This window comes from Carex rostrata, chromosome 20 (genome assembly GCF_964058835.1).
Source record: "Carex rostrata chromosome 20, lpCarRost1.2, whole genome shotgun sequence".
NCBI lineage: Eukaryota > Viridiplantae > Streptophyta > Magnoliopsida > Poales > Cyperaceae > Carex > Carex rostrata.
This window is the reverse complement of record NC_135937.1, coordinates 7,639,596-7,667,166: the sequence shown is the minus strand read 5'-3', so window position 1 is coordinate 7,667,166 and position 27,571 is coordinate 7,639,596. Positions and strand designations below refer to the sequence as shown.

Genomic DNA, 27,571 nt, shown 5'->3' with positions numbered 1-27,571 from the left:
GATATATATACTACTAACAAACAAATAAAAAACTGATGATCCATTTAGATTTTCAATTTATCTTATTATATAACTCTGGAATTTGAATATTTTGTCGTGTAAACAACGAAATCTGGCAACGTGGGCCTCTTTTGTGAAGCTTTTGAATGTCTGGGTATGAAGAGCTAATTGAGCCGATATATTGGGCCGATGGTTTTGTGGGCCTTTGGTACAAATTGTTGTGTGTGTTTGTTTCATCTATATATAAATATAGTACACAGGGTCTTCTTCACACAATTAATAAGACATTAACACGGAGAATACTGTTCAAATATTTCATATATTACTAGTACATATCATGTGTATATATAAGTCCGACCAAACTGCAGTTTATTTATTACACGTATATTATTGCTCACTCTCTAGTCTCTGCTGAAATTAAGACTATATATATATATATATATATCTGACTCAATAATAACGAAACGATCGAGATACAAATCATGTTCAAGGAAAGAGCTCATAGATTGAGTAAAGCCCCACTGTGTGTACTTTGTAGTTAACATAACCAGCTGCTTGGAAAACATTGTGCCACTCCTGCCTGTTGCGCTCCTTTGCAACAAATGTTATCATCATTTTTATATCATAATAGAGGGTTGTCTCGATCGCATCCTGGTCATGTGTCTCCAAGTCTATAGTGAGTTCGATTATGATAACCTTACCGCCAGCTTCTACGGGTGAAATTGCCTGTCGGCATTTCTGAAGAATTTTAATGCAATCATCATCAGGCCAATCATGGAGAACATTCTACACGTTATATAATCTTATGATTAGAATATTTAGTATGTTATTCTAATTGTAACCAGAATATATATATAATCTTATGATCAGAGATAACCTTGAGGATTACTGCATCAGCTGATGGTATTTTCTCAAACATGTTGCCCCCCACGGCATCGAATAACTCATCGCATTTCAACACGTTGGATATGACGTGCGGCAGATCGAACACTGTGCACCTCAATTCAGGAAACGTTTCGGCAATAACTTTTACGGTAGTTCCGGTGCCGCCTCCTACATCCACGAGACTCTTCATCCCATTGAATAGTTGAGGACATGAGGCAACCACATCTTTCATTAACTTTTTACTACGGCTTGCCATTGCCTCATTGAGCAAGTTACCTGATTGCGCATGGACATCAAATTACTGAAGCCAACACTGAAACAACAAATTTAACCAACATAATTGGGGAATATATATATATAGTTGGGCTATGGTGAGTTACCAAGCAAGAGCCTTGTTTTACTTCACACTCATATTTTCTACTTTTGAAAATTCAAAAAATCGTTTCAAACCTCTCAAGATGATCTACATATTCAAATGTGCTTGGAGACCAATTTATATATTTTTTAAAATTTATTACTATTTGTCTAGCATTTTTTTAAATCACTGTTTTTTATGTTTCATAATTTATCCAAAAACAATGATTTTCTACTCATCTAAAAAATAGTAAAAAAATCTAAAAAAATATAAAATTTGATCTCCCAGCACATTTTATTATGAAGATTATGTTGAGGGGTTCGGATCGACTGTTTGGACTTTGAAAATTTTGTATTTTTTAGATTATTTTTTACTAATTTTTAGGATTTTTGAAAATAATTGTTTTTCTTATAACTCTGGACCGTTAAAAAACAACATTTTTAAAAATTCTAAAAAAATAGTAAAAACACTCCAAAAAAAATTTAAAATTTGGTCTACAAGCACATTTCAATATAGATATCATGTTGAGCAGTTTGAATCGGCTATTTGGGCCTTGACAACAACATGAAAGGATGTAAAACACCAAATGACCTGTGCTTTACAAAGCACCTTAGCCCATCCCTATATATATATAGAGAGAGAGATAGGCTAATATGCTTTCGGTAGCATATGGGCTGAAATACACACGGTCCAAATTTGAAATTTCAAAATTCAAAAAGTCGATCTGAACCGTTCATCTTGTTCTCCATATTAATATGTGCTTGGATACCAAATTTTACATTTTTCTGAATTTTTTTTACTATTTATTAAGTCACTTTGAAAATTGTCGATCCAACGGTGGCTTAACAAAACAGTAAAACTGTTGAATCAACGATTTTCAATGTGGCTTAATAAATAGTAAACAAAATTCAGAAAAATGTAAAATTTGGTCTCCAAGCACATACTAATATGGAGAACAAGATGAACGGTTCAGATCGACTTTTTGAATTTTAAAATTTCAAATTTTGACCGTGTGTATTTCGGCCCATATGCTACCGAAAGCACATTAGCCTATATATATATATATATATATATCATACAAGTTGGTCAGCTAAAAAGAAAAAGAAAAAGAAAAACTGATAGATTTGTGGCTATATGTGTTACTTAAAAATGGATTCTCCTTTGTTGTCTCCCATGGAGATTTGCCTTCATGTTTCATTTGATAAACAGTGCCCACACCACTGGACTTGAACCAGTCACCCATTTTGTAAAATGTATTGACATTTTCGGGTGCTGTCACGAGGTAGATATAAGTTCCCATGTCAGAGCCCTTGGAGAGCATTAGCTCAGAGACTGGAGTGAGCATGTAACCCTCCTCGGAATGGGCAAACACGCCTTGTTGAACAAGTAGTCGCATGACTTGGCCCAGCATTGGTTCCTTCTCGGGTCCAATGGGAATAGCGCGAGCGAGTTCCTTTAGAGGCATGGCTTGCCGCTCATATGCGTGTATACAATCTGAAATTTTCAACTCGGCAGCGCACCTAAGTGTAAATGGTGCGATAACACTTTCGGTTAGGTGCAGGAATCTCGAGAGCTCCATTTCTCTCTTACTATTTTTTGGTCCTTTTGTCTAAAAAGGGGTTTATTGAAATGATATACGGCTGGTGCCAAGAGCGCTTGTGCTAATGATGTCCTGATATAACGGATGTATTCTTGTATTTGAAGTTTTCAACATATTCTATTATTCTGACGTACATACTGACGGTGTTGTAGTATTTCAACATACAGGCTGATCAGTTCATACAGATACTGTCATTTGATATATCGCACCGAGTCTTGACTTCTTGCTCAAGAATTTTCTCAAGAATGTTCTTCTACAGATGCAACTAATCATGCTAAAATTCCCCCTAATTATTTTTTTTTCACAATACATCACTTTCTAGCAGAGAAATATTATAACCAACCGATTAACTCAGGACAAAAAAAAAATCATGATAGGACTTTTTTTTGTAGTAAATCTAGTAAATTGGATAATGTAATTGAGAGAGATATGTGAATCCTTATATCCTTCCAGATATCTGACTCAAGTAAATTGCAAACGGATAGTTCAGATTAATTCTAGCCGAATCAAAGTTAATATGGAGCCCATAAAAACGGTAGGGGGACTGTTTTGAGATTCATATCAAGTTAAAAGAACTAATTTAGGCTGTCCGTTTTTAATTTACTTGAGTCAGGTATATATCCGGGGTGAACCGAATTCGACATATGTGCAAGTTCATTATACTATAAAAGATTGACACTTTTCGCGACGGAAAACTATTGTAAACGTGTTTTTTCTATTTGCGACAGTACTTTTTGTGACGGAGTACCTTCTTAAATGCGTTTTTTCTCTCGTGAAAAGTTCCTATGTCAATATATATATATTTTTTATTGATTTTGACTATTAAAATAACTTTAATACCAACAGAGTTTTACTATTACGTTGGCGGTGGAGAGCTTATACCGTCAATGATTCTCTTTGGCTGTTATAATAAAATGTTTGAAACTTTGAAATGCATTAAGCTAGACAAATGAACCTAGGCTATGGATACTGAGTGCAGAGTGGATTATTTTTTTGGAGTCGAATAATATATAAATCTCAAACCTCTGTTTCATTGGAGCACCACATGGATAATAGGTGATGCATGGACACAATATTTTTTTTTTGATTTGACTCGTGGCAAGGAGAACCAATTATAGAGAGCAGAGATAACAGACCATCAAATCCGAAAATTTCATTAAGAGAGGTGATGTGCACTGCATGGACTATTTGGAGAAAAATAGGACCAGTTAATAACACTGATGTGCACTGCATGGACTATTTGGAGGAGTAAAGGGCCAGTTAATAACACTGATGTGCACTGCATGGATTATTAGGAGAAAAATAGGGCTAGTTAATAACACTGATGTGCACTGCTTGGACTATTTGGAGAAAAATAGGGCCAGTTAATACCACTGATGTGCACTGCATCGACTATTTGGAGAAAAATAGAGCAAGTTAATAACACTGATGTGCACTGCATGGACTATTTGGAGAAAAATAGGGCAAATTAATAACACTGATGTGCACTGCATGGACTATTTGGAGGAGTAAACATAAGAAAATGTTTACAGATAAGGATCCAAGAGTGCAGTCAGTAGGTCATAGGGTATGCAAAGAGGTAGAGATGTGGATTACGCGTGTCAGCAGAGAAAGTGGAACTAGCAGGATGAACATGTCCATTCACTTGGAGATAGAAGGCTCAATGTAGTATACGAGCCAGAATGGTTGTACATAGATAATTACATTTTTATTTTTATTTTTTTGCTGTACCGATTGATAGCGGCTATTAATCTATCAAAAAAGAAATAACTTTAATACCATTAATCAGAATGAATTCTTATTAATAAGGATCGTCAAAATTAACATACAATCGACTCAGTTTGTATGCTTTAGATTCCGATATTTTTTTTTAATATCCAGCATTAAAAAAAAATCAAATATATCTAGATTTGATGGGCATTTTTAAAAATACTCAGACCGGCCAAACTTTAACAGGCTGAAAGAAAAATACGGATCAAGTAATTTTTTTTAATAAATAAAGATTGTGTTACGAATAAAGTATTTATGGATGTCTATGTTGCAACTATCTTTTGAACAATTACTTCAAAACTTCTCTTTAAAGAAGTATGTTTCTCTTTCACATTTATTAATAGAGTTAATTTTAGATGACTTGTAATTTATATTTTCTAGCTTATAAATAAATATTTTGTATGGATGTATTAGACACAATAAAAGCATATGAATAAAAGATTGGTAGTTAAAAGCATCGGCCAATGCAATAAGGGTTTGATTGCACAATGTGGGATACTAAGAATCAGGTAACTGTGGTGATTTGAGAAAAGAAATAGCACCATCTTATACTAGTAAACATTTCCTTGATAGCATGATAGTATCCACCAGAAAATATCATACTTGATTTGCTTATTTATTCAGCCAACAATTTTGTTTTATTTAAGCAATATTGTCTATATTCCTGTCTCAGAAAATTCCAGAAAAAAAAAGAAAGGCAAACAAGAAAAAAAAAAAGTCCAAAGAAAGTGTGTTGTTGGCAATTGATATTTCCATTCAATTTTAATACATGATTTGTTTATTACATTTGATTCCTCCAGTCAATTAATGTGCCATGGTGCATTGTAGCTCAAAAATATTTGACATATGCTTCTTTTAATATCAAATTAAATTTATAAACAAGTATGTGAAGTTTTATTTAAAAGCTCTGAATAGATCGTGAGATATCATCTCTCAAAAATTGCCCGAATTGTTAAAGGAGTGCTTCTGAGTCCAACTTTGCATCCCTAGTTAACATAGGAAAATATCTTCAAAATTCATGAAAATTGACCGACATGTAGTCTTGACATCGTAGAACAAGTCTATGAAGTTTATTTAAAATATCTGAACATATCGTGAGATATCATCTCTCAAAAATTGCCCGAACTGCTAAATGAGTGCTTCTGAGTCCAACATTGCATCCTTGGTTAACATAGGAAAACATCTTCAAAATTCATGAAAATTGACCGACATGTAGTCTTGACATCGTAGAACAAGTATGTGAAGTTTTATTTAAAATCTCTCAACAGATCATGAGATATCATCTCTCAAAAATTACCCGAACTGCTAAAGGAGTGCTTCTGAGTCCAACTTTGCATCCCTGGTTAACATAGGAAAATATATTCAAAATTCATGAAAATTGACTTACATGTAGTCTTGACATCGTAGAGCAAGTCTATGAAGTTTATTTAAAATATCTGAACATATCGTGAGATATCATCTCTCAAAAATTGCCCGAACTGTTAAATGAGTGCTTCTGAGTCCAACATTGCATCCCTGGTTAACATAGGAAAACATCTTCAAAATTCATGAAAATTGACCGACATGTAGTCTTGACATCGTAGAACAAGTATGTGAAGTTTTATTTAAAATCTCTGAACAGATCATGAGATATCATCTCTCAAAAATTACCCGAACTGCTAAAGGAGTGCTTTTGAGTCCAACTTTGCATCCCTGGTTAACATAGGAAAACATCTTTAAAATTCATGAAAATTGACCGACATGTAGTCTTGACATTGTAGAACAAGTCTATGAAATTTTATTTAAAATCTCTGAACAGATCGTGAGATATCATCTCTCAAAACTTGTCCGAACTGCTAAAAGAGTGTTTATGAGTCCAACTTTGCATCTCTGGTTAACATAGGAAAACATCTTCAAAATTCATGAAAATTGACCGACATGTAGTCGTGACATCGTAGAACAAGACTGTGAAGTTTCATCCAAAATCTCTAAACAGATCGTGAGATATTATCACTAAAAAATTGCCTAGGCCATTTGAAAAAAGTAAAAAAAAAAATTCGGACCGCAAATATTCTATGCCGTCCGAATTTTTAAATCCAAAAAAAAAAAAATTTTGGGCCGCATATATTCTCTACGGTCCGAATTTTTAATTCGGGCCGCACATAATATATGCGGTTTGGGTAGGAATAAAATTTTTCGAAAAACGTGGTTATTTATAATAAAATTATTTATTTTTTGGATAGAAATAAAAATCTCGGCAATTAAATTAATAAGGAGAAATTAACATGGAGAATATTGTTCAAATACATATATATGTATTACTAGTACATATCATGATTCATGTATATATATAAGTCCGACCAAAACTGCAGTTTATTGCTCACTCTCTGCTGAAAATAAGAATACATATATGACTGAATAATAACGAAACGATAGAGATAGAAATGATGTTCATGAGATCAAGGAAAGAGCTCATAGATTGAGTAAATCCCCACTGTGTGTACTTTGTAATTAACAAAACCTGCTGCTTGGAAAATATTGTGCCATTCCTGTCTGTTGCGCTCCTTAGCAACAAACGCTATCATCATTTTTACATCATAATAGAGGGTTGTCTCGATCGCATCCTGATCATGTGTCTCCAAGTCTATAGTGAGATCAATTATGATAATCTTACCGCCAGCTTCTACGGGAGAAATTGCCTCTCGGCATTTCTGAAGAATTTTAATGCAATCATCATCTGGCCAATCATGGAGAACATTCTGCACGTTATATAATCTTATGATCAGAATATTTAGTATGTTCTGTAATTGTAACCAGAATATATATATATATAGAGAGAGAGTAAGGCTACGCTACTTCGCGAATTAAACGTACTGTTTTAATTCGCACTCATATTTCTAGTTTTGAAGTTCAAATAGCCGATTCAAACCATTAGATGTTTAATCTATATTATATAAAATCTTATGATCAGAGATAACCTTGAGGATTACAGCATCAGCTGCTGGTATTTTCTCAAACATGTTACCCCCCACGACATCGAATAACTCACATTTCAACACATCGGATATGACGCGCGGCAGATCCAACACTATGCACCTCAATTCAGGAAATGTTTCGGCAATAACTTTTACGGTAGTTCCGTTGCCACCTCCTACATCCACGAGACTCTTCATCCCATCGAATAGTTGAGGACATGAGGCAACCACATCTTTCATTAACTTTTTACTATGCCTTGCCATTGCCTCATTGACCAAGTTACCTGATTACGCATGGACATCAAATTAGTGAAGTCAACACTAAAGCAAAAGAGTTAACCAACATAATTGGGGAATACACACACACATACATATACATATATATCATGAGCGGGAAGTAAAATATCCTCTTTAATTCTCATAACAAGTTAGCCCATCTCTATATTATATCTATCATACAAATTGGTCAGCTAAAAATGAAAGACAAAAAAACTGATAGGTTTGTGGTATATATATGTGTTACCAAAAAATGGATTCTCCTTTGTTCTCTCCCATAGAGATTTGCCTTCATATTTCATTTGATAAACAGTGCCCACACCACTTGACTTGAACCAGTCACTCATTTTGTAAAGTGCATTAATATTGCCGGGTTCTGTCACGAGGCAGATATAAGTTCCCATGTCAGAGCCCTTGGAGAGCATTAGCTCAGAGACTGGAGTGAGCATGTAACCCTCCTCGGAATGGGCAAACACGCCTTGTTGGACAAGTAGTCGCATCACTTGGCCCAGCATTGGTTCCTTCTCGGGTTCGATGGGAATAGCGCGAGCGAGTTCCTTTAGAGGCATGGCTTGCCGCTCATATGCGTGTATACAATCTGAAATTTTCAACTCGGCAGCGCACCTAAGTGTAAATGGTGCAATAACACTTTCTGTTAGGTGCAGGAATCTCGAGAGCTCCATTTCTCTTTTACTATTTTTTGGTCCTTCTGTCTATAAAGGTGTTTATTGAAATGATATACGGTTGGTGTCAAGAGCGCTTGTGCTAATGATGTCCTTATATAGCGGTTGTTTTCCTGTATTTGAAGTTTTCAACATATTCTAGACAAACAGGCGGCTGATCAGTTCATACAGGTACCTTTTCTACATTTTTATTTCCAGGCATGACAAGAGCTCATTCATAAATATCCTTTTCTACCTTTCCTACGTTTATTGTCAAGTATTTTGAAATATAAATGACTTGACTATTGTGATGATGCACACACACGTTTGGTGATGCCAATATATATATTTGTCTTTATTATGAATATTTCAACATTATTTACATATGAAAGTATATTTGTAGACTAAATTTTACATTTTTTTTTTGTATATGTTTACTATCCTTCTAGATAGCTAGGTATATATAATCACTACTTTTAATTAATGGACTATAGTCTTTAGATCAAGTGATTAATTTCTACCTATATAAAAAGATAAAAATATTCTAAGAAATATAATATTGTACATACAAATACATTTTAATATAAAAGCAATGTTGACCGATTCAAATTAATTATTAGGACTTTAAGTAGGTATCATATTTGCAGATAATTCTTAAGCTGTTGATACTGGGCTTTCTTTTTCCGATCAGACTTTTCTTTAGGTAAAATGATTTCTTTGTAATTTAAAATGATTTTAATAGAAAAAAAAAACAGCTTAAGAATATGGGTAAATATGATATTATTGGGCCTTCTTTAATTTTTCCGATCAGGCTTTTCTGGGGTAAGTATGATATTATGAATTTTAGATGCATCATGCATGGAAAAAATAAGTAATTTTGAAAATTTTAAGAAGTTACATAAAATTCTCACCTAACTAATTTTTTTTCGCAATACATCACTTTCTAACAGAGAAATATTATAACCAACCGATTAACTCCGGACAAAAAAGAATATCATGATTTGACTTTTCTTTGTAGTAAATATAATAAATTGGATTATGTAATTGAGAGACAGTACATATGTGAATCCGTATCCTCCCAGGTACCTGACTCATGTAAAATACAAACGGACAGTTCAAATTAATTCTAGCCGAATCAAAGTTAATCTGGTGACCATAAAAGCTGTAAGGGGCTGTTTTAAGATTCATATCAAGTTAAAAGAACTAATTTAGGTTGTCCGTTTTTAATTACTTGAGTCAGGTACCTGAGGTGATCCGAATTTGACATATGTGCAAGTTCATTCTGTCAATATTTTTTTTGTTTATTGATTTTGACTATTAAAATATTTTTAATACCAACAGAGCTTTACTGTTACGTTGTTGGTGGAGAGCTTATACCGTCCATGATTCTCTTTGGACTGTTATAATAAAATATTTGAAAGGCATTCAAACAAATGGACCTAGGCTACGGATACTGAATGGATCATTTTTGGAGTTGAATAATATATCTCAAACCTCTGTTTGTAATGAGATTAGTAATAGACTGAGCTATCGAGCACTAGTGGTGAGGGATAGACTGAGCTATCGAGCACTAGTGGTGAGGGATAGACTGAGCTATCGAGCACTAGTGGTGAGGGATAGACTGAGCTATCGAGCACTAGTGGTGAGGGATACAATTAAGCAAACATGGTTCAAGTCATTGGCATTAATTGCTAGGAAGACCTGCTGTTTGGAAGAAAATAGGGTCAATAATACTGATGTGCACTGCATGGACTATTTGGAGTAGAAATGAGAAAGTGTTTACATATAAGGATCTAAGAGTGCAATTAGTAGTTCATAGGGTGTGCCAAGAGACAGAGATGTGGATTACGTGTGCTAGCAGAGAAAGTGAAACTAGCAGGATGAACATGCCAATGCACTTGGAGATGGAAGGCTCAATGTAGTATACGAGCCAGAATGGTGGTACATAGATAATTACATTTTATTTTTTACTCGACTCTCTCTCTCTCTCTCTCAGTCAGCTCAACCCCGATCCAAGAAAAATTGAACTCTTTCCTCTCCGTCACTCCGCTACGAGCTACGACAACAATGGGCGAGAAGACACCAGTTAGGGTTCGTCTGCTTTAATTCCTGTTATTTTGTGAGCAAGAAAGAGAAGTTGAAGGGGAGTCGTGGGCTCACAGTCGAAGTCCTCCCCCCCCACTTCGATTACCGTCGGAGAGTTTTTTGAGGACATCTGTAAGGGGCTCAAGCTCAGGTGCATTTCCAGTCATGGCACTATTTTCAAGATTGGTTTACCTTAATATTGATCTGCAATTTGCCCCTTAAATTTCATAGTTTTCAGGTTTGGGTTGCTTGAAGTTGCATGCATACTCACCATGGCTTTCTCAGTGTTGTCAGTTGACTTGGATAGCATGACTTCTTCCACAGTATCATCACTTCCTTCCTCATTCTCTCTTAATAAGTCATGGTTCAAGTTTAATTACAACGATAACAAAAATACAAGCCTCAGCTCTCTACTTAATAAGTCATTTATTCAATTACATCCCTCAACTAAACCTAGTAAAATAAGATAAATTCAGAGACCTTTTAGTAAAAGTTCTGAGATTCCTCCTAACGGCCTCTGCACTCTCCACAAGCCTTCTCCATTCTTGCCTCGTGTATTATCAGCAGTTTAATCTATCTTGCACTCCACCTTTTCACTCGAAATGGAGAGATAAGTGGAATAACGTTTCTGGTTCCCACCAGAGCAACTGACTTCTTCAGAAGAGGAAAGAGACAACCTAACACCTTGGACCCCATTATTCAGCTCTTTAACTTCTTTCCCTTTTAACTCAAACTTACTGGCCTCTCCTTTCAAACTCACAGGCAATAATTGAGCTGGCCTGTTAACGAGCCCATTCAACCCAAATTGAGTATGTTTCTCCTTTAATTCCTCTTCACGTTCTTTCCTACTAATTGTAAACTGCTGGTCAACGCTCTCAGTTGACCATAATTCTCCTATTGCTGACATCAATCTTGTGATGCTAGTTGACTTGGATAACATGACTTCTTCCACAATATCATCACTTCCTTCCTCATTCTCTCTTAATAAGTCATGGTTCAAGTTTGATTACAACGATAACAAAAATACAAGCCTTAGCTCTCTACTTAATAAGTCATTTATTCAATTACATCCCTCAACTAAACCTAGTAAAATAAGATAAATTCAGGGACCTTTTAGTAAAAGTTCTGAGATTCCTCCTAATGGCCTCTGCACTCTCCACAAGCCTTCTCCATTCTTGCCTCGTGTATTATCAGGAGTTTAATTGTTACGTTCAGAATGAACTAAAAAAAAAAACGTTGTGTAACATTTTGCACTGTAAAACTTGATAAAAATAGCAATTGTATGAATGCTGGATTCAATTAAAACGTTATAACGTTTTAATAAATGTTACTAACGTTTTATACACTATATTCTGCGTTTGATCGATCTTTCCTGCGTTTCTCACCAGCTGAATCGTTATAACGATTTATAAAACGTTACTAACGTTTTATCCAACAATATGAGGGTCTATTAGCAAAAATTTATGTCTCTTTCTCTCTCACTCCGTCCCTTCCCCCTTCTCTTGTGTTTCTGCCAAAGAAAGAAGAAAAGAGAGAGAGAGAGAGAGAGCGCTTCTCCTCCCTCCAAAACTCCCGTGAAATTGAAGAAAGGAGCGAGGAATCGGTTGATCATCTCATCTAGCCCTCCCATTCGGTATTCCCTTCTCTCATCTCTTCTCACAAAAATTCAGATTTCACCATTGTTAGAGTTTTTGCTTGAACCCGAATTTTGTGTATAATTTGTGAGTAATCCATCTTTAAGCTTCTATGTTGTTAATTTAGTGATTCTTTTCTCGATTTCATCTCAATCTTGATTTTCAATTTAGGGTTTTGTTCAAATTCAAAAATTGGAGAAGAATTGTGATTAATCTAGTCTAAACAACAATTAGAGGTGTTAATTGGTAAGATTCATTTCTCTCTTGCCAAATCTGAAATTATTTTGGTTTCTAATTGATTTAGGGCTAGTATCTTGGAGAAATCGTTCGGTTACCTCTCAAACCCTATATATGTATAACCATCCAAATTGATATGAAAACTTAATTAGTAAGATGAGGAATGATTAAACGGGTATTCCTGCAAAATGTTGCATAATTGGAATTGTGTATGGTTTAGAGGACCCAAACGTAAATGGAGTGAATTTTATAGATGTAAGTAATAAAGACGAATGACAAGGGTATATGGATTTCGTTAAGAAAAGTATAAAGCAACTCATATAATTCAAGTAAGGGTATCAATCGTCGAATAATAATTAAAATCAAGTACATATGTTAATATAGGTGTAGGCTTGGTGGAGCAAGATTTTGTGGGACCTTTCGAGACGTTCGAACCATAAGAACGAGATACTCTCGTCGTAAACAGGTGCGGGGTTCTTGGACTTGTTTGATATTTCATGTTGTATGTTTGATTGTTGCATAATTGGAATGGTGTGAAACATGTGCATAACCCAATCAATTTAAAACCGAATTGTAGTGATACAGTTGATTTGCATATTTTGTATGGTTGTCATTTTGATTGTTCTCTTATGATGTGATTATGCAATTATACGTGAATGAATTTTGCAAGGCTGACCTGTATAGGTGGCTTTGATCCCGGGAACCAAGGTTGACCTGTATAGGTGACGTTGATCCCAGGAACCTTTTGTGAATGAAATTGCAAGGCTGACCCGTATGGGTGGCTTCGATATGTGTGAAGGAAATTGCAAGGCTGACCCGTATGGGTGGCTTTGATATGTGTGACTGAATTTGGGCTGACCTGTATAGGTGGCTCTGATATATTTGCCTGAATTTGCAAAGTTGACCTGTATAGGTGACTTTGATTCCATGTGAATGCATTTGTCGAGTTGAGTTGTATAGCTGACTTGGAACCAGACTTTAGTAAATGGTTAGGCCAAAACACTACAGATGAGTGTTAGATAAAGGGTCCAGCTCGGTGGAATATCTGTAGGTGTCAGTAACCCTACATATGAGGGTCTGATAAAGGGTCCAGCTCAGTTGAACATCTGTAGGTGCTACCAGCCATGATAAGATAAGTTAAGCCAAAGCACTACAGATGGGTGTCAGATAAAGGGTCCAGCTCAGTAGAACATCTGTAGGTGTCAGTAACCCCACAGACGAGGGTCAGATAAAGGGTCCAGCTCGATTGAACATCTGTAGGTGCTACCAGTCAGAATAAAATGAGTTAGGCCAAATATGTGTTGTTTGAACTTCATCTTGGAAACTCCATAAGTTGTGATTCGGTTGATTAATTGTTGTCGAGCATATGCATCCCTTTTATTACGAATATGTATCTGTTTGAATTGCTATTGTATGGATTTCATTTTTGAATATGGAGCTTGATTGCAAGTCTAATAATCTAACTGTGGCAAATTCGCACTGAGAATTTATTCTCACCCCCACCCTTCGGGTTATTTTACAGGTTCTGTTGTGACTGGCTCTGGGGAGGCACGCAAGTAGTAGGCCTTTGGTAGTACGCCCTCATATGACCCTAGATATATATATATATATATATATATATATATATATATATATATATATTTTATTGTATAGTTCTAGGTTAGGCCTTATGGTTGGTATCCGGATGAGATACTTTTGATGTATTATACTTTGATCAGACTCGTGTATTCGGATTATATTATTTTGAACTTGTTTTATATTTTTATGTCGTGATTGTTTGAGTGAAATGTTAATTGCCTTGTAAGCATACGCGGTGATTGTATGCTTACGGCAGGGCACTGTCGCGACCCGTGGCCGCGGGGTGTGACATTAATCTATCTTTCACTCCATCTTTTCACTAGAAATGGAGAGATAAGTGGAATAATGCTTCTGGTTCCCACCAGAGCAACTGACTTCTTCAGAAGAGGAAAAAGACAGCCTATCACCTTGGACCCCATTATTCAGCTTTTTAAATTTTTTCCCTTTTAACTCAAACTTACTGGCTTCTCCTTTCAAACTCACATGCAATAATTGAGCTGGCCTGTTAACGAGCCCATTCAACCCAAATTGAGCTTGTTTCTCCTTTAATTCCTCTTCACGTCCTTTCCTAATGATTGCAAACTGCTGGTCAACGCTCTCAGTTGACCCTAATTCTCCTATTGCTGACATCAATCCTGTGATGCCAGTTGACTTGGATAGCATGACTTCTTCCACAGTATCATCACTTCCTTCCTCATTCTCTCTTAATAAGTCATGGTTCAAGTTTGATTACAACGATAACAAAAATACAAGCCTCAGCTCTCTACTTAATAAGTAATTTATTCAATTACATCCCTCAACTAAACCTAGTAAAATAAGATAAATTCAGGGACCTTTTAGTAAAAGTTCTGAGATTCCTCCTAACGGCCTCTGCACTCTCCACAAGCCTTCTCCATTCTTGCCTCGTGTATTATCAGCAGTTTAATCTATCTTGCGCTCCACCTTTTCACTAGAAATGGACAGATAAGTGGAATAACGTTTCTGGTTCCCACCAGAGCAACTGACTTCTTCAGAAGAGGAAAGAGACAGCCTATCACCTTGGACCCCATTATTCAGCTCTTTAACTTTTTTCCCTTTTAACTCAAACTTACTAGCCTCTCCTTTCAAACTCACAGGCAATAATTGAGTTGGCATGTTAACGAGCCCATTCAACCCAAATTGAGCATGTTTCTCCTTTAATTCCTCTTCACGTCCTTTCCTATTGATTGCAAACTGCTGGTCAATGCTCTCAGTTGACCCTAATTCTCCTATTGCTGAGATCAATCCTGTGATGTGTGATCACATTCCTTGCGGTTTGAGATAAGCTACTGGGCTCTTTGATTGTTCTTTTTGAATTTGAAAAATGTCTCGTTTTTATCTGGTTACAACAATTTGCTTTGCAACATACATGTTCAGGAACTAACACTTGTTTCTTTTGAGTGCAGTTGAAGGGAACTATCATTTTCGAAACTGAACGAGTCACAATTTTCGGAGATAATGACCAGATAAAGTACAGTTTGATGTAGTTTGATGCATTCTCTAATTTAATAATTAAAAATTCTTGGTGCCAAAAGACATATCGAGCCAGTCATTCTTATTTTTGTTTTCCACAGTTCAGGGTGATTTTGAGCGGTTGGAAGGTGCAAGATTACTTGGTGAACAACATAATGAAGGAGGAAAATCATCATCTTCTTATTTCTCTGACTCTGGATGCAAAATGTAAGTTGTCACGAATCTGTGAAATTCTTTCTTATTGATAGTTCAAATTAGTAGAAAGGGAACATGTTGGCAATCACTTCGAGGAAATTCAATTTCTCAAATTTCAATAAAACATACCAATTAGAAAATTTCCATGTTTTTGCCTATATAACTACAATGTAGTAATGACTTAGAATTATAAAGTGTTTTGTGTCCCAATCAGATACTGGTACTATTGGTTCAAAGTGGTACAATTACCCGGTGGGTTGTCCAAAATTGTTGTTTTATGAACCAGTTTACTTGCTTTTAAGGGTTTTTTTGGCCATGCATGATGTATAGGCATCAATTTTGTCATGATAGATAAATGAAACCACCATTAAACACCTCATATTAAAATCTAAAAATATTGTAATTGGATGGTCAAATTATACAGAACAGTGATTCAGTGAACATTTCAATTTATACTGGTCAAAGTGTTAATACTAAATACCAAAGTGGGTACTGGTCCTTGTGCTGGTATTAGTGCCAGTACTGGTGACACTGTCTTCACTTCATTCTTTGGTCATGCTAAATATAGTTTCTTTCTTATTCAGGAATAGTAGCGCATCTATTGCCGCCTCCGTCTGTGGTCCAAGTCTAAAGGTCTTTTATATGTACCCTTATTTTCTTTGTTTCTTTTGTGGTATGGCTTGGATTAAATAAACTTATTTCTTTATTTTTTTAAAGACTTGGTAGAAGCTACCAAGGAATTGCATATATTAAGATAAAGTTTACATCTCATGCCAACATCCACATCTCAATACTACGGATATGCTGCTCTAATTCAATTTTTCAATAAGATATTTATCATACTAATTTTCTACCTTTCCATACTAATTTTCTTCTTTTCCATTTCCCAGTTGGATGACGCAGTTGATTCCTTTAGTGGACCCAAAATTGACTATCCAATTCGAAAATCAACTGGTCACAATTCCGATAGCATGTTCCATGTCAACGACTTCTTGGGCTCTTCTTGGGTAAGCCCTGATCGCTATTCGAAAAGGTAAGCTTTCACTCTTTTTTATCTGTTTTCTAAAGTTCATGTTTTCTTCTAAATTAGGATTCTGAAATACCTACGGTGACATATGCTTCTGGTTCGAGCGGTCTCAAAACACTTTTGGATGACATCATAAAGAAGGAGTTGAGACTAATTGATTCGATATTTGATAAATTCCAAGACTAGTTAGTTTTTGTGTGGTATTTTCAGATACCAAGAAATTATGATGTAAGATATTTATCATATGAGTCAGTCCTATAATATTTTGTAATCAGATACCAAACTGGTATTTACTGATCCTGTGTCTTATGAAGCCCTTGTCTGTGTTAAACCTCATGTACCTTGATAGTGGGAACCCCATATCAAGTACCCCTAAGTACATTGCCTCAATTACATTGTTCTCTTTTTCGCCTTTTTTTGCCCCGATAATGCACGTGATATGGTGGTCCAGTGTTGCATTGTTCTCGATGCCAGTCGTGGCCATCGTGAGATAATTGCAAGCATTTTAAATTACACACTTCTAGATATGATTCTTTGTTAAAACTTAAAACTTTTTTTAGGATTCTTGTTTGATGCTATTTCGGATTAAAAATTGTTCACCACAGTACCAACTTGTACCCCTTGTTATTGTATTGTATCCGATATTAATGTTCAAGTTAAAATTTTGTTGGCACAGTTTCTAAAATTCAGTGTTTTTGTTTAGATTTTAATATGCTTAAGACTTGTGTGTATCCCTATGTTAAAGTCTGATCTCAGTTCAGTTCTGGTACAATTCAGTTTTAGTATACTCGATAAATACGATTCACCTATTGCAAGTTCGTCGTTGCTGACCCGTAAGCGATTAAACCCACCCTCAAAAGACCTTTCAGTGTTCCGTAAGCGATTAAACCCACTGATGATGATTACCAATTGGTTGTTTCTGAGTTCACCCCTAGGTTCCGAAGGTGCGAAGGTGCGATGGTGCACCAACTGGAACACCATGTGTAGATAAAAATATTAGGCTCTGGAATAGAAGGTACATACAGTATTACACAAACTTAATTGGCACAGAGTTCCCCAGTGGGGTCTGTGGTCACATTTAACACAACTAGCCACAATTAGAGTACTTCTTGGTCGTACAAGGGACCCTAGCAAAGTCATTGGTAAATCTGCAAAGTTTTCCTTTAGGCTACTCGATAAATACGATTCACCTATTGCAAGTTCGTTGTTACTGACCCGTAATCGATTAAACCCACCCTCAAAAGGCTTTTCAGTGTTCCGTAAGCGATTAAACCCACTGATGATGATTACCAATTGGTTAGTTGGCAACTTACCATCCTTCGGATAATGAATATCAACTATTTCAGGTTAGGATGGAGTTATATATAAAGAGATTTAAGAGGAGGTGGCCTGATTTTTCGGAGTTGGAGTAAAAAAAAAGCTGGAACCGATGAGATATTAATTATTCAACGCGTCGTCTCCAATGCAAAGTTAATGAGTTGACCCAGTGCATATCGACCCAAAAGACCCTTTGAAAACTTCAAGATGTCGACTACATTCTCCATTAGAACATATCTTGGTTTAAGGTAGCCCACAATTAGAGTGCTTCTTGGTCATACATGAGACCCTAGCAAAGCCATTGATATTTCTGCAAAGTTTTCCTTTAATCTACTCGATAAATACGATTCACCTATTGCAAGTTTGTCGTTGCTGACCCGTAAGCGATTAAACCCACCCTCAAAAGGCATTTCAGTATTCCGTAAGCGATTAAACCCACTGATGATGATTACCAATTGGTTGTTTCTGAGTTCACCCCTAGGTTCCGAAGGTGTGATGGTGCACCAACTGGAACGCCATGTGTAGAAAAAAATATTAGGCTCTGGAATAGAAGGTACATACAGTATTACACAAACTTGATTGGCACAGAGTTCCCCAGTGGGGTCTGTGGTCGTATTTAACACAACTAGCCACAATTAGAGTGCTTCTTGGTCATACAGGGGACCCTAGCAAAGCCATTGGTATTTCTGCAAAGTTTTCCTTAAGTCTACTCGAGAAATATAATTCACCTATTGCAAGTTCGTCGTTGCTGACCCGTAAGCGATTAAACCCAACTTCAAAAGGCTTTTCAGTATACCTGAAAATATGAAAAGACAGAATATATATGGTAATAAATTAATGATACAAAATTGGAGAATATTGAGATATTAATGGAATATTAAGTGACATAGCTATTAATTCTGGAAATAAATTATTTTTGTTTCCTGATTCGATTATAAGATTTGATGACTCCAGATTTGCTTTCTGCAAATCCTCTATAACCTGGGTGGCAAAACAAAGAAGAAAAATTGTAGAATGAAACATCCATACAACAAATTTTAATCATCTGACTAATCTCTAATTAACAAATCAGGTCAAATGAGGAGTTAATTAAAACCCTAACAGTACTCATTTCAAAAATCTCAATACAAAAACAAAAAAACAAATTCTACAAATGCTAACCAAAATCAAAAGGTATGTATAACAATTGAAGCAAATACCTGTTCTTGGTTTATGTAGTTGTCCGGAATCATGGAGTATCGGTTATCCATTGTTAATTAGAAAGCAACACAAGTAAAGAATACTGTAGAGATAGAATTCAATGATACTTAACTGAGAAGAAATCAATGGATCACCTTTAATACGAAGTGAGGCGCGTGAAAGTACACTCTATCTGGTCCAACATGACATAGGATATGTCTACTTTGATAGAAATTAACGGCGGACGCCTAGAGAGCTGTAATAGTTTGCAAGGCTCAACATTGTTAGAAATTTCGTTTACAAAATTCAATACAAAATTGTTAGGCATACATGGATGATATTGTTGTCAATATACGAGGTGAAAACAATTGCAACTTGCATCTGACCGTTGAGTTCCTGAAGCAAAAATTAGCAGCGTTCCTTTTCTTTTTGGATGTACAAGAAAATCACATCAAAAAGTTTTTTCATAAATAACTTGATAAATTGCTGGAGTCTCATTTTCAATTTGCCGAAAAACTTATTTGCTGCAAAACATATTTGCTGAAAGAGAGGGAGATTGTTATCCAGCTTAACCAAAATAAAACTACAAACCTCTCTTTAATAAATTGCTAGTGTCTCATTTTCAATTTGTTGAAAAACTTATTTGCTGCAAAACATATTTGCTCTGAAGGGACACTTTGTTCTCCTTCAATAGAATCATTTTCGCATGATATCATTACAAAATTATGTAATTATTCATGTATAATTGAGAGGAGAAGGAATAAAAACCAAAGATCAAATTAAAAATGAGACACTAGCAATTTATCAAGTTATTTATGAAAAAACTTTTTGATGTGATTTTTTGACCATGATTACATATAGTTTGTCAAATTAATAGTTTCTCAAAAGCCCTAATTAATAGTCAAGAAATTATCAGGATCGCCTATTCAAAGAGATTAGATCTTGATACCCTCACTTTCTAGATCACATAATAGAAAGACATAACCACAACCCTGAAGATCGAAGACCCGCCTTCGACTTCAAGAGCTTTCACTTCTCCAACTCCAGAATTTACATACTATTCTACTCTAATTTCTTGACTTACATAACTAAAACATGCACACTAAATTCTATTACATGAGGGGTTTATATAGTAATCCTAAGGGTGTAGCCATGGAGGTTATGGAGGCTATATTTAGCATTTCGAGGCTATTTTTAGACTCTAATACTACAAAATAACATTGCCATATATAAACTTTCAATCATAGCAAGACAAAAATATGACCATCGACTTCATTTCGAGGCTGTAGGTTCGTCCTTCGATTAGAAATGAGGGGAGCACTAGAGATTTTTTTTTTAAAATAAAAATAAAAATTATGATCTAAGTCTCCGACGTGTATTGTAAGGCATTAGGCTTAGCTGTTAAGTCAATGATTAGTCGTTAATTATTACAGCCCATAGACTGTACACCACACCCCTTTTCTTTTTCTGTTCTAGTTAATTGAACCCAGATTCTTATATGGACAAATCTGATATCATTCTAGTTGCACTACGCAGAATTGACTAGAAATGTATATTCAATTATTGCAATTGCTCTATTGTAAGACATTTGAATCAAACACAATTATTGGAAGTTATCGTACATGTGTAATAAAAAAATTAATGGGCGGAATAGAAGCTATTGAAAGCCCAAACCAAATATCAGTGAAAGAAAAAAAAGAAAAAAAAAATATCTACATCACTCACTATATTTGTATTTTAACACAATCCTAATTTCAGAAATAATAATTAGAATCCACAATCCTCCCGAAACACCTGCGTTAAAAGCCGAAAAGCATATTTAGCATACCCCAAAAAATATCTACGTCATTTCTTCGTTAAACAGACCGGTTGAGTATACCGGAAAACACCGGATCCGATCACCTATCCAATTTGGTTCGGATAATCCGAAAAAATAAATCCGGCCAGTTATTGCAAGAAACCAGTGACCAGTAAAAAAAAAAAAAAAAAAACGGACTTTTTTCTTTTCAGTTCTTGCGGCTCATTATTTTTCTTTTGAAAAATTTGTTGCTTTTGAGGACATACAAAAGTTCTAGCTTGGGGAGTTCAAAGGTTCGGTTATAACTTATAACCGAATCAAAATAGCGACAAATTTTTTTTTTTTCTTTAAAATCCAACCAAGTTGACCGAATTAGAATAGCCAATTAAATTAAAACTGAACCGATTAAACCGAATTAAACTTCAGTTTGTTCGGTTGAACTGAATAGAGGAATGTAATTTCAAGAAATCAAAATTCTATACATGCACCAATACATTCGTAATTTTCATAGTATAAAAATCAAAATAACATTACACATTGTTCAAATTCATATAAAATACATAGTTGTTCTAAAATATCAAAAAATTCCAAACCAAAATTGTTCTTCATGTAATTCCAAAAAAAATAGCACACTATCTTAACATCCAACATTAACATAAAGGATTTCTGTTGAACCCTAAAAAAATGGAAAATTAAGAAATAAAATAATAACAAGAAGACAGGGTTTATTTATAGAAGAAATGGAGGTGTCCAATGAAGAATGAAATGAAGGGGATTGAACAAACTCATTTAATCACAAAAGTAACGATGATGCTAACGGTTGAGCTGGATTGGAGAAGTAAAAAACAATTATTAAAAAAAAAAGGGCTTGGTTTAGGTGTTCATTCAATCAAGAAGGTGACAATTCGAACCAAACAAATTAAGAGCCCGAATTAAATTAGAGAAGAGTGTTGGGCTAGGCTGATGCATGGATTGAAGATCAAGAAATGTGCTGGGCCGAAACAGAAAACAAAAACAAGAAAATCGGACAAATCTGATTTAAGCCGACGAATGAAAATGACAAACTGGGCTAAACAGCGTTCATATTCAAATTTCTTTATCTTTTTTTTTTGGTTACAGCCATGGCCCGTAGGCCTACAAACAACTCATCGTAACTAATCACTTCCTTAGCTCTCTTGCATTCTTCAATTTTGATACCGGATATGAATCTGCTGCTTTTTTATGAGAAAAGCAGCACGCTGCTTTTTTATGAGAAAAGCAGCACGCTGCTTTTCCGAATCTAACCGTTCAAAATTTTATATTCACGTATCTCTATAAAGAAACTTTTTTATGCACAAATCTCAACAAATTTGAACGGTTAGATTCGGAAAAGCAGCCTGTTGCTTTTCTTATAGAAAAGCAGCCTGTTGCTTTTCTTATAAAAAAGCAGCAGAGTTGATTCCTTTGATACCAGTGGGTGTACCAGTCCCTTGGCCCATCCATACAGTTTCCCTTGATTAGCCAACGAGTGTGCAATTTGGATACCCGGTTCGTTCCTGCTGAGATAGGTGGTTTTGAATTGCTTAGCCGTTTGATTGTGGATCGTCCAAGCACTCTAGATGTGATCAAAAGCTCTCCAGTCATGTACTATTGGGGGGTTGTGTGATAAGGAATCCACAGTCTCTAAAGAATACGAGAACATGAGGCCACCCTGACAGTTGAGCTGCTGCAACATCGAGTATGCTTCAAGCACGCTCCTTGCCTCCGCCTGAGTTGGATTGATTGCTTACGCCATCTTTAACACCCATCTTGCCAACTCACCACCTATTGTCAAGTACAGACCCACCCCCACTTTACCATCGTCAGACCAAGAGCCGTCAATGTACTAGGTACCAGGAACCGTCAATGTAGCAGGCAATCTCTGATATCGGTTCCAGACCCGGTCGCTGTGTATCATGGCACACAATGTTGTTTTGTGCCAGTCAGAGCCTTATAGTATAAAGTCTGACATTCCTCCCTTGTCTAAGTCTAATACTAGTTAAAGGTGTGAAGATTTTGTTGTTTGCCCCCCAATAATGTATCATTTTTGAACCGCCATATCACCCAAGTGATGCATATGAAATGGTACAGGTCCTCTTCAGATAGTTAGTCATGCACTGTCTCAAAAACCTCCTGAAGGTTCCCGATAGGTTGTCAGGTCTCAGGCCAAAGCAGGATGATGCCCAACAAACCCTTGCAAATGCACAATCAAACAATGCGTGTCTAATTGTTTCAGGCTGAGCATTACATAGCTAACATTCAAAGGTTTGCTCCGTTTTTGGTCTAAATACACAATTTTCTTCAAAACCTGCCAAAATAGCATAAAAATATGTTTGCGATAAATAATTTGGGAAAGTGACTACTTTGCATACGCTTTTTCACAATTTTCTGTACTTAAAAATAGTGATTTTCGCTATATAATTTGGCGCTATCAACGGTCCATACCCGAGCCTTAGTTTGTGAGTTGTGTTATTCTAATTGACCCAATTCATGCTCCAAATGATGTAAAATAGCCCCAAACCACGGTTCCTGCATTAAAACACAAAGTAAGGCAACAATAACATTTTTCATGTAATAGTTAAACATAAAGGTGAGAAATAAGGCAAAATCCAAAACCCTACATAATTCACGATCATTTTGACCTTGATCATGTCTCCCAACTTGAATTGTTGCCTGTCCTCAAGTAACGACATCCTAGTTAGTCTAAGGTGAGGTCTGAGTTAAACCATACAATCTCAAGGACTTGATATGAATTAAATTAGAACTTGGACTTAGTACAATTGATATGGCTTTCAAAAATTTAGAACTTCATAATATTCATAATCTCTCCCTTGAACAATTTATTCACCCTATGATTGACCTAATTATACAACCCTTAGAATAATTATTTTGAACAATTGATCCCACAAATGTCCCTAAATCCGAGAGTGCTAATTTCTTGCTAATTTCTCATTTGATTATAAATTGATACCTTCTAATCAATAGGAATTCTAATGATTTATTTTTTTTATTTTTCTTCTTAATTGATGAGAGCAAAGTATGACAACTAAGTGTGTTAGTACATGTTACAATTTTTCTAAAAAAAATTATGTACAAAAATTAAAATTTGGGAGGTTTTATCGAGCCTATTAGTAATCAGTCTTGCGTAGGCACACATACTCATTTTTTTATCCTCTATTTTTTATTATATCTTTTCTTTTTCTGATTTTCCTATTTTTTTCTTGATTTTCTATTTTTTTTTTTGTATTTTTGTATTTTTCTGAAAATTTAAAATTTACAAAATCAATATTTTTGTGTCATAAGACCATGATTACACACAATTTCAAGCATTCATTCATATCAGAAATTAGTGCATAGTTTCACTAGGGGTCTATCTATAATAAATGGTTATTCTAAAACACTCTCAAACTAAGAAGACTTTGTAAAAATAAATTACTCAAAATTAATTTTCTAATGTAGCAATTTTTTATCAACATTCATGGTTAGCAATTAATCATTCACTTTGAGATCACTAATTATTTTGAAAATTCAAATATTAGGTACCATACTCAATTGTCTAAACCCTAGCCTAAATTAATTTAAGCAATTCCTATGTGATTACCTACATCTAAATTAAACTACTGGAATAAAATGCAAGCTATCTAAAAAGCTCAATTAATCATTCTAGAATTTTTAGTGAAGCCTCGAATCCTAATCAAAAATTGACTAAAACTACTAGCATCTAAGAAAAATAAAAGTGCGAAATTTTTTAAATTTAAACCTAAGATACATGGTCATTAACCTTACCCCTATGTTAAAATTCAGCATTGTCCTCAATGCTTGAAAAATAAACAATAGAAATAAAAGTAAACATCGGGGAAGAGATACAACCTACTACCCCTCAATCCTGAGGTAGTAGAGGTGGTGACTGACATATCTCCTTGTAGAAAGAAGGGTCGAAGACTCCGTATGGTGGTGGCTAGTATTGGAATCTAGAGTCGAGGGCATGCTAATAGTACTACTAGTTGAGATAGAGCGCTTGCTGGATCTCACGCCTACCCTTGTTAATGTTTCTCCTGATCTTCTCCATGTTGTTGCGGACTTGATCAATCTCTTATTGGATTATGTTGAGCCTCTGATCAATTTGCAAACTGCTCTCCCTTGATTGATTGGTGAGATCTTCAAGGTTCAAGTTCATTCATTATACGGCCTTGATGAACTTATCGTAGTCGCTTGTAGGGGCATCAGATGGTGCTGCCCTGATGACTCAACTCTAGCAGCTGATGTACCTGCTCTTATAGCCTCATCAAAGTATCTCTCTTATGCAAATTTCGTCGCTCTCTCGGCGTTTGCTCTGTTTTGCAGCTCAGTCTTTGCCTCGATGTTTTCAATGTAGACCTGTGGTGGCTTATTCGTCGGGCTCGTAGGTCGTGCCACCTTCCTTGTGTGCCTACTTCGGAGATTGAGATGCCTGAAAGAAAATGGGAGGTTTCCCTCAAGTGTGATGTAGTAGTAGGGTCCGGATAGTGGCCGTTCACCACCTTCATTGATTGCAAGCAAGGGATTTTGAGATACGTGAACCCGCATGCCTCCGTGAGATGTGTAACTGGCAATTGAAACTGCTCAGCCAGAAGTGTCGCCATGAAACCAATAAAGATGTGTAACTGGAATCTTGTACTAATTCTCTTTCATGTTCTACTAGTTGTCTTTCATCTTCAACTAGTTGTCTTTCAAGTTCTATTTGTTGTCTTACATATTCTATTGGTTTATCTTTAGTGATCTTACTAGTAGTGTTTCATCTACTTTAAGCTTTCTTTCTACTTCTTCTAGTTGTCTTTAATCCTGTACTGATTGTCTTTCATGTTTTACCGATTGTCTTTCATCTACTTTCAGTTGTCTTTCCTCTTCTGCTATAGTCTTTCTTGTTCTACTTGTTGCCTTTCATCTTCTAGTAATTGTCCTTTATCTTCTTCTAATTGTCTTTCATCTCCTTCAAGTTGTCTTTCAACTTTTTTTAGTTTGTCTTTCATCTTGTACTAGTTGTATTTCAAGACCTACTGGTTGTCTTTCATCTACAACTGGTTGACTTTCATCTTGTTTTGATTATCTTTAATGTTCTGCCGGTTGTCATTCATATTTTGCTGGTTGTCTTTCATCTTCTTTTAGTTATTTTTTTTCATCTACTAGTTGTCTTTCATCTTCTACTAATTAACTTTTATCTTTTTTTTTTGGTTGTCTTTTATCTTCTTCTGGTGTCTTTCATATTTTACTGGTTATCTTTCATGTTCTACTAGTTGTCTTTCATCTTCTTCTAGTTGTCTTTCATCTTGTACATATTGTCTTTTATGTTCTATTGGTTGTCTTTTCTGTTCTACCGGTTGTCTTACATCTTTTACTAGTTCTCTTTCATCTTATATTGATTGTATTTCATGTTCTATTAGTTGTCTTTCATCTTTTTCTAGTTGTCTTTCATCTTATTCTTCTTTCATCTTGTACTGATTGTCTTTCATGTTCCACTAGTTATCTTTTATCTTCAACTAGTCGCCTTTCATCTTTAACTAGTTGTATAATTATTTTTCATTTTCTTCTTGTTGTCATTCATCTTATGGTAGTTGTGTTTCATCTTCTAATATTTGTCTTTTATCTTTTTATATTTGTCTTTCATATTGTATTGATTATCTTTCATGCACTACTGGTTATCTTTTTATAGTTGTCTTTCATCTATTTTCGATAGAATGCATTTTAGCAAGTAATCACGTGCGGTTTGGCCAGATTCGCGAGGACTGCAGTTTCCAGAAGATGAAATATTAGGTTTGCAACTACCCTCTTCTCTTGCTATCTGGGGACAATACTAGAGTGTTGCAAATACCATCAATTGGAGTGTTGTATTAGGGTTGCAACTACTTTCTTCTCGCGCCATATGGAGACACTTCTAGTGTGCTTCAAAGACCTACAATTGAAAGGTTCTACTGGGGTTGCAACTATGCTCTTCTCTTGCCATATGAAGCCACTACTAGAGTGCTACAAAGACCTTAAATTGGAGTGTTGTATTTGGGTTGCAACCACCCTGTTCTCTCGCAATATGGGGACACTACTAGAATGTTGCAAATACCTTCAATTGAAGTGTTGTATTAGGGTTACAACTACCTTATTCTCTTGTCATATAGAGACGCTTCTAAACCCTAGACCCTAAACCCTAGAGTGCTTCAAACACCTTCTACTAGAGTGTTGTATTCGAGTTGTAAATGTCCTATTATCTTGCCATATAGAGACACTACTAACGTGCTCCAAACACCTTCAATTAGAGTATTGCATTAGGGTTGTAAATGCACTATTATCTTCCCATATAACGTCATTACAAGAGTGCTCCAAACACCCTCAATTGGAGCACTATATTAGGGTTGTAAATGCCCAACTATCTTGCAATCTGGAGACACTACTAGAGTCCTCCAAACACCTTCAATTGGAGTGATGTATTAGGGTTGTAAACACCCTATTATCTTGTCATATAAAGACACAACTAGAGTGTTC

At 35.5% G+C, this 27,571-nt stretch overlaps 2 protein-coding genes across 2 annotated transcripts; both read right to left on the bottom strand.

The window, feature by feature from the left end:
* Positions 1–289: 289 nt before the first annotated feature.
* LOC144572723 (myricetin O-methyltransferase-like) lies at positions 290–2,931 on the bottom strand. Its single transcript, XM_078322394.1, has 3 exons — positions 2,384–2,931; positions 878–1,161; positions 290–786 (listed from the first exon to the last, which is right to left on the bottom strand). The coding sequence occupies exons 1-3, from the start codon at positions 2,817–2,819 to the stop codon at positions 487–489; spliced, it is 1,020 nt and encodes a 339-aa protein (XP_078178520.1). The 5' UTR covers positions 2,820–2,931; the 3' UTR covers positions 290–486.
* Positions 2,932–6,855: 3,924 nt separating this feature from the next.
* On the bottom strand, positions 6,856–8,615 carry LOC144572724 (pluviatolide O-methyltransferase-like). Its single transcript, XM_078322395.1, has 3 exons — positions 8,088–8,615; positions 7,568–7,848; positions 6,856–7,348 (listed from the first exon to the last, which is right to left on the bottom strand). The coding sequence occupies exons 1-3, from the start codon at positions 8,521–8,523 to the stop codon at positions 7,049–7,051; spliced, it is 1,017 nt and encodes a 338-aa protein (XP_078178521.1). The 5' UTR covers positions 8,524–8,615; the 3' UTR covers positions 6,856–7,048.
* Between the last annotated feature and the right edge of the window lie 18,956 nt (positions 8,616–27,571).

Excerpts from the sequence above, each read along its gene's own strand:
- LOC144572723 (XM_078322394.1), bottom strand. The coding sequence starts at position 2,819 with ATGGAGCTCTCGAGATTCCTGCACCTAACCGAAAGTGTTATCGCACCA. Across the intron at positions 1,162-2,383 it reads AAAGGAGAATCCATTTTTAA|GTAACTTGCTCAATGAGGCA; the intron begins GTAACACATATA and ends ATGCGCAATCAG. Across the intron at positions 787-877 it reads CTGATGCAGTAATCCTCAAG|AATGTTCTCCATGATTGGCC; the intron begins GTTATCTCTGAT and ends TATAACGTGTAG.
- LOC144572724 (XM_078322395.1), bottom strand. The coding sequence starts at position 8,523 with ATGGAGCTCTCGAGATTCCTGCACCTAACAGAAAGTGTTATTGCACCA. Across the intron at positions 7,849-8,087 it reads AAAGGAGAATCCATTTTTTG|GTAACTTGGTCAATGAGGCA; the intron begins GTAACACATATA and ends ATGCGTAATCAG. Across the intron at positions 7,349-7,567 it reads CTGATGCTGTAATCCTCAAG|AATGTTCTCCATGATTGGCC; the intron begins GTTATCTCTGAT and ends TATAACGTGCAG.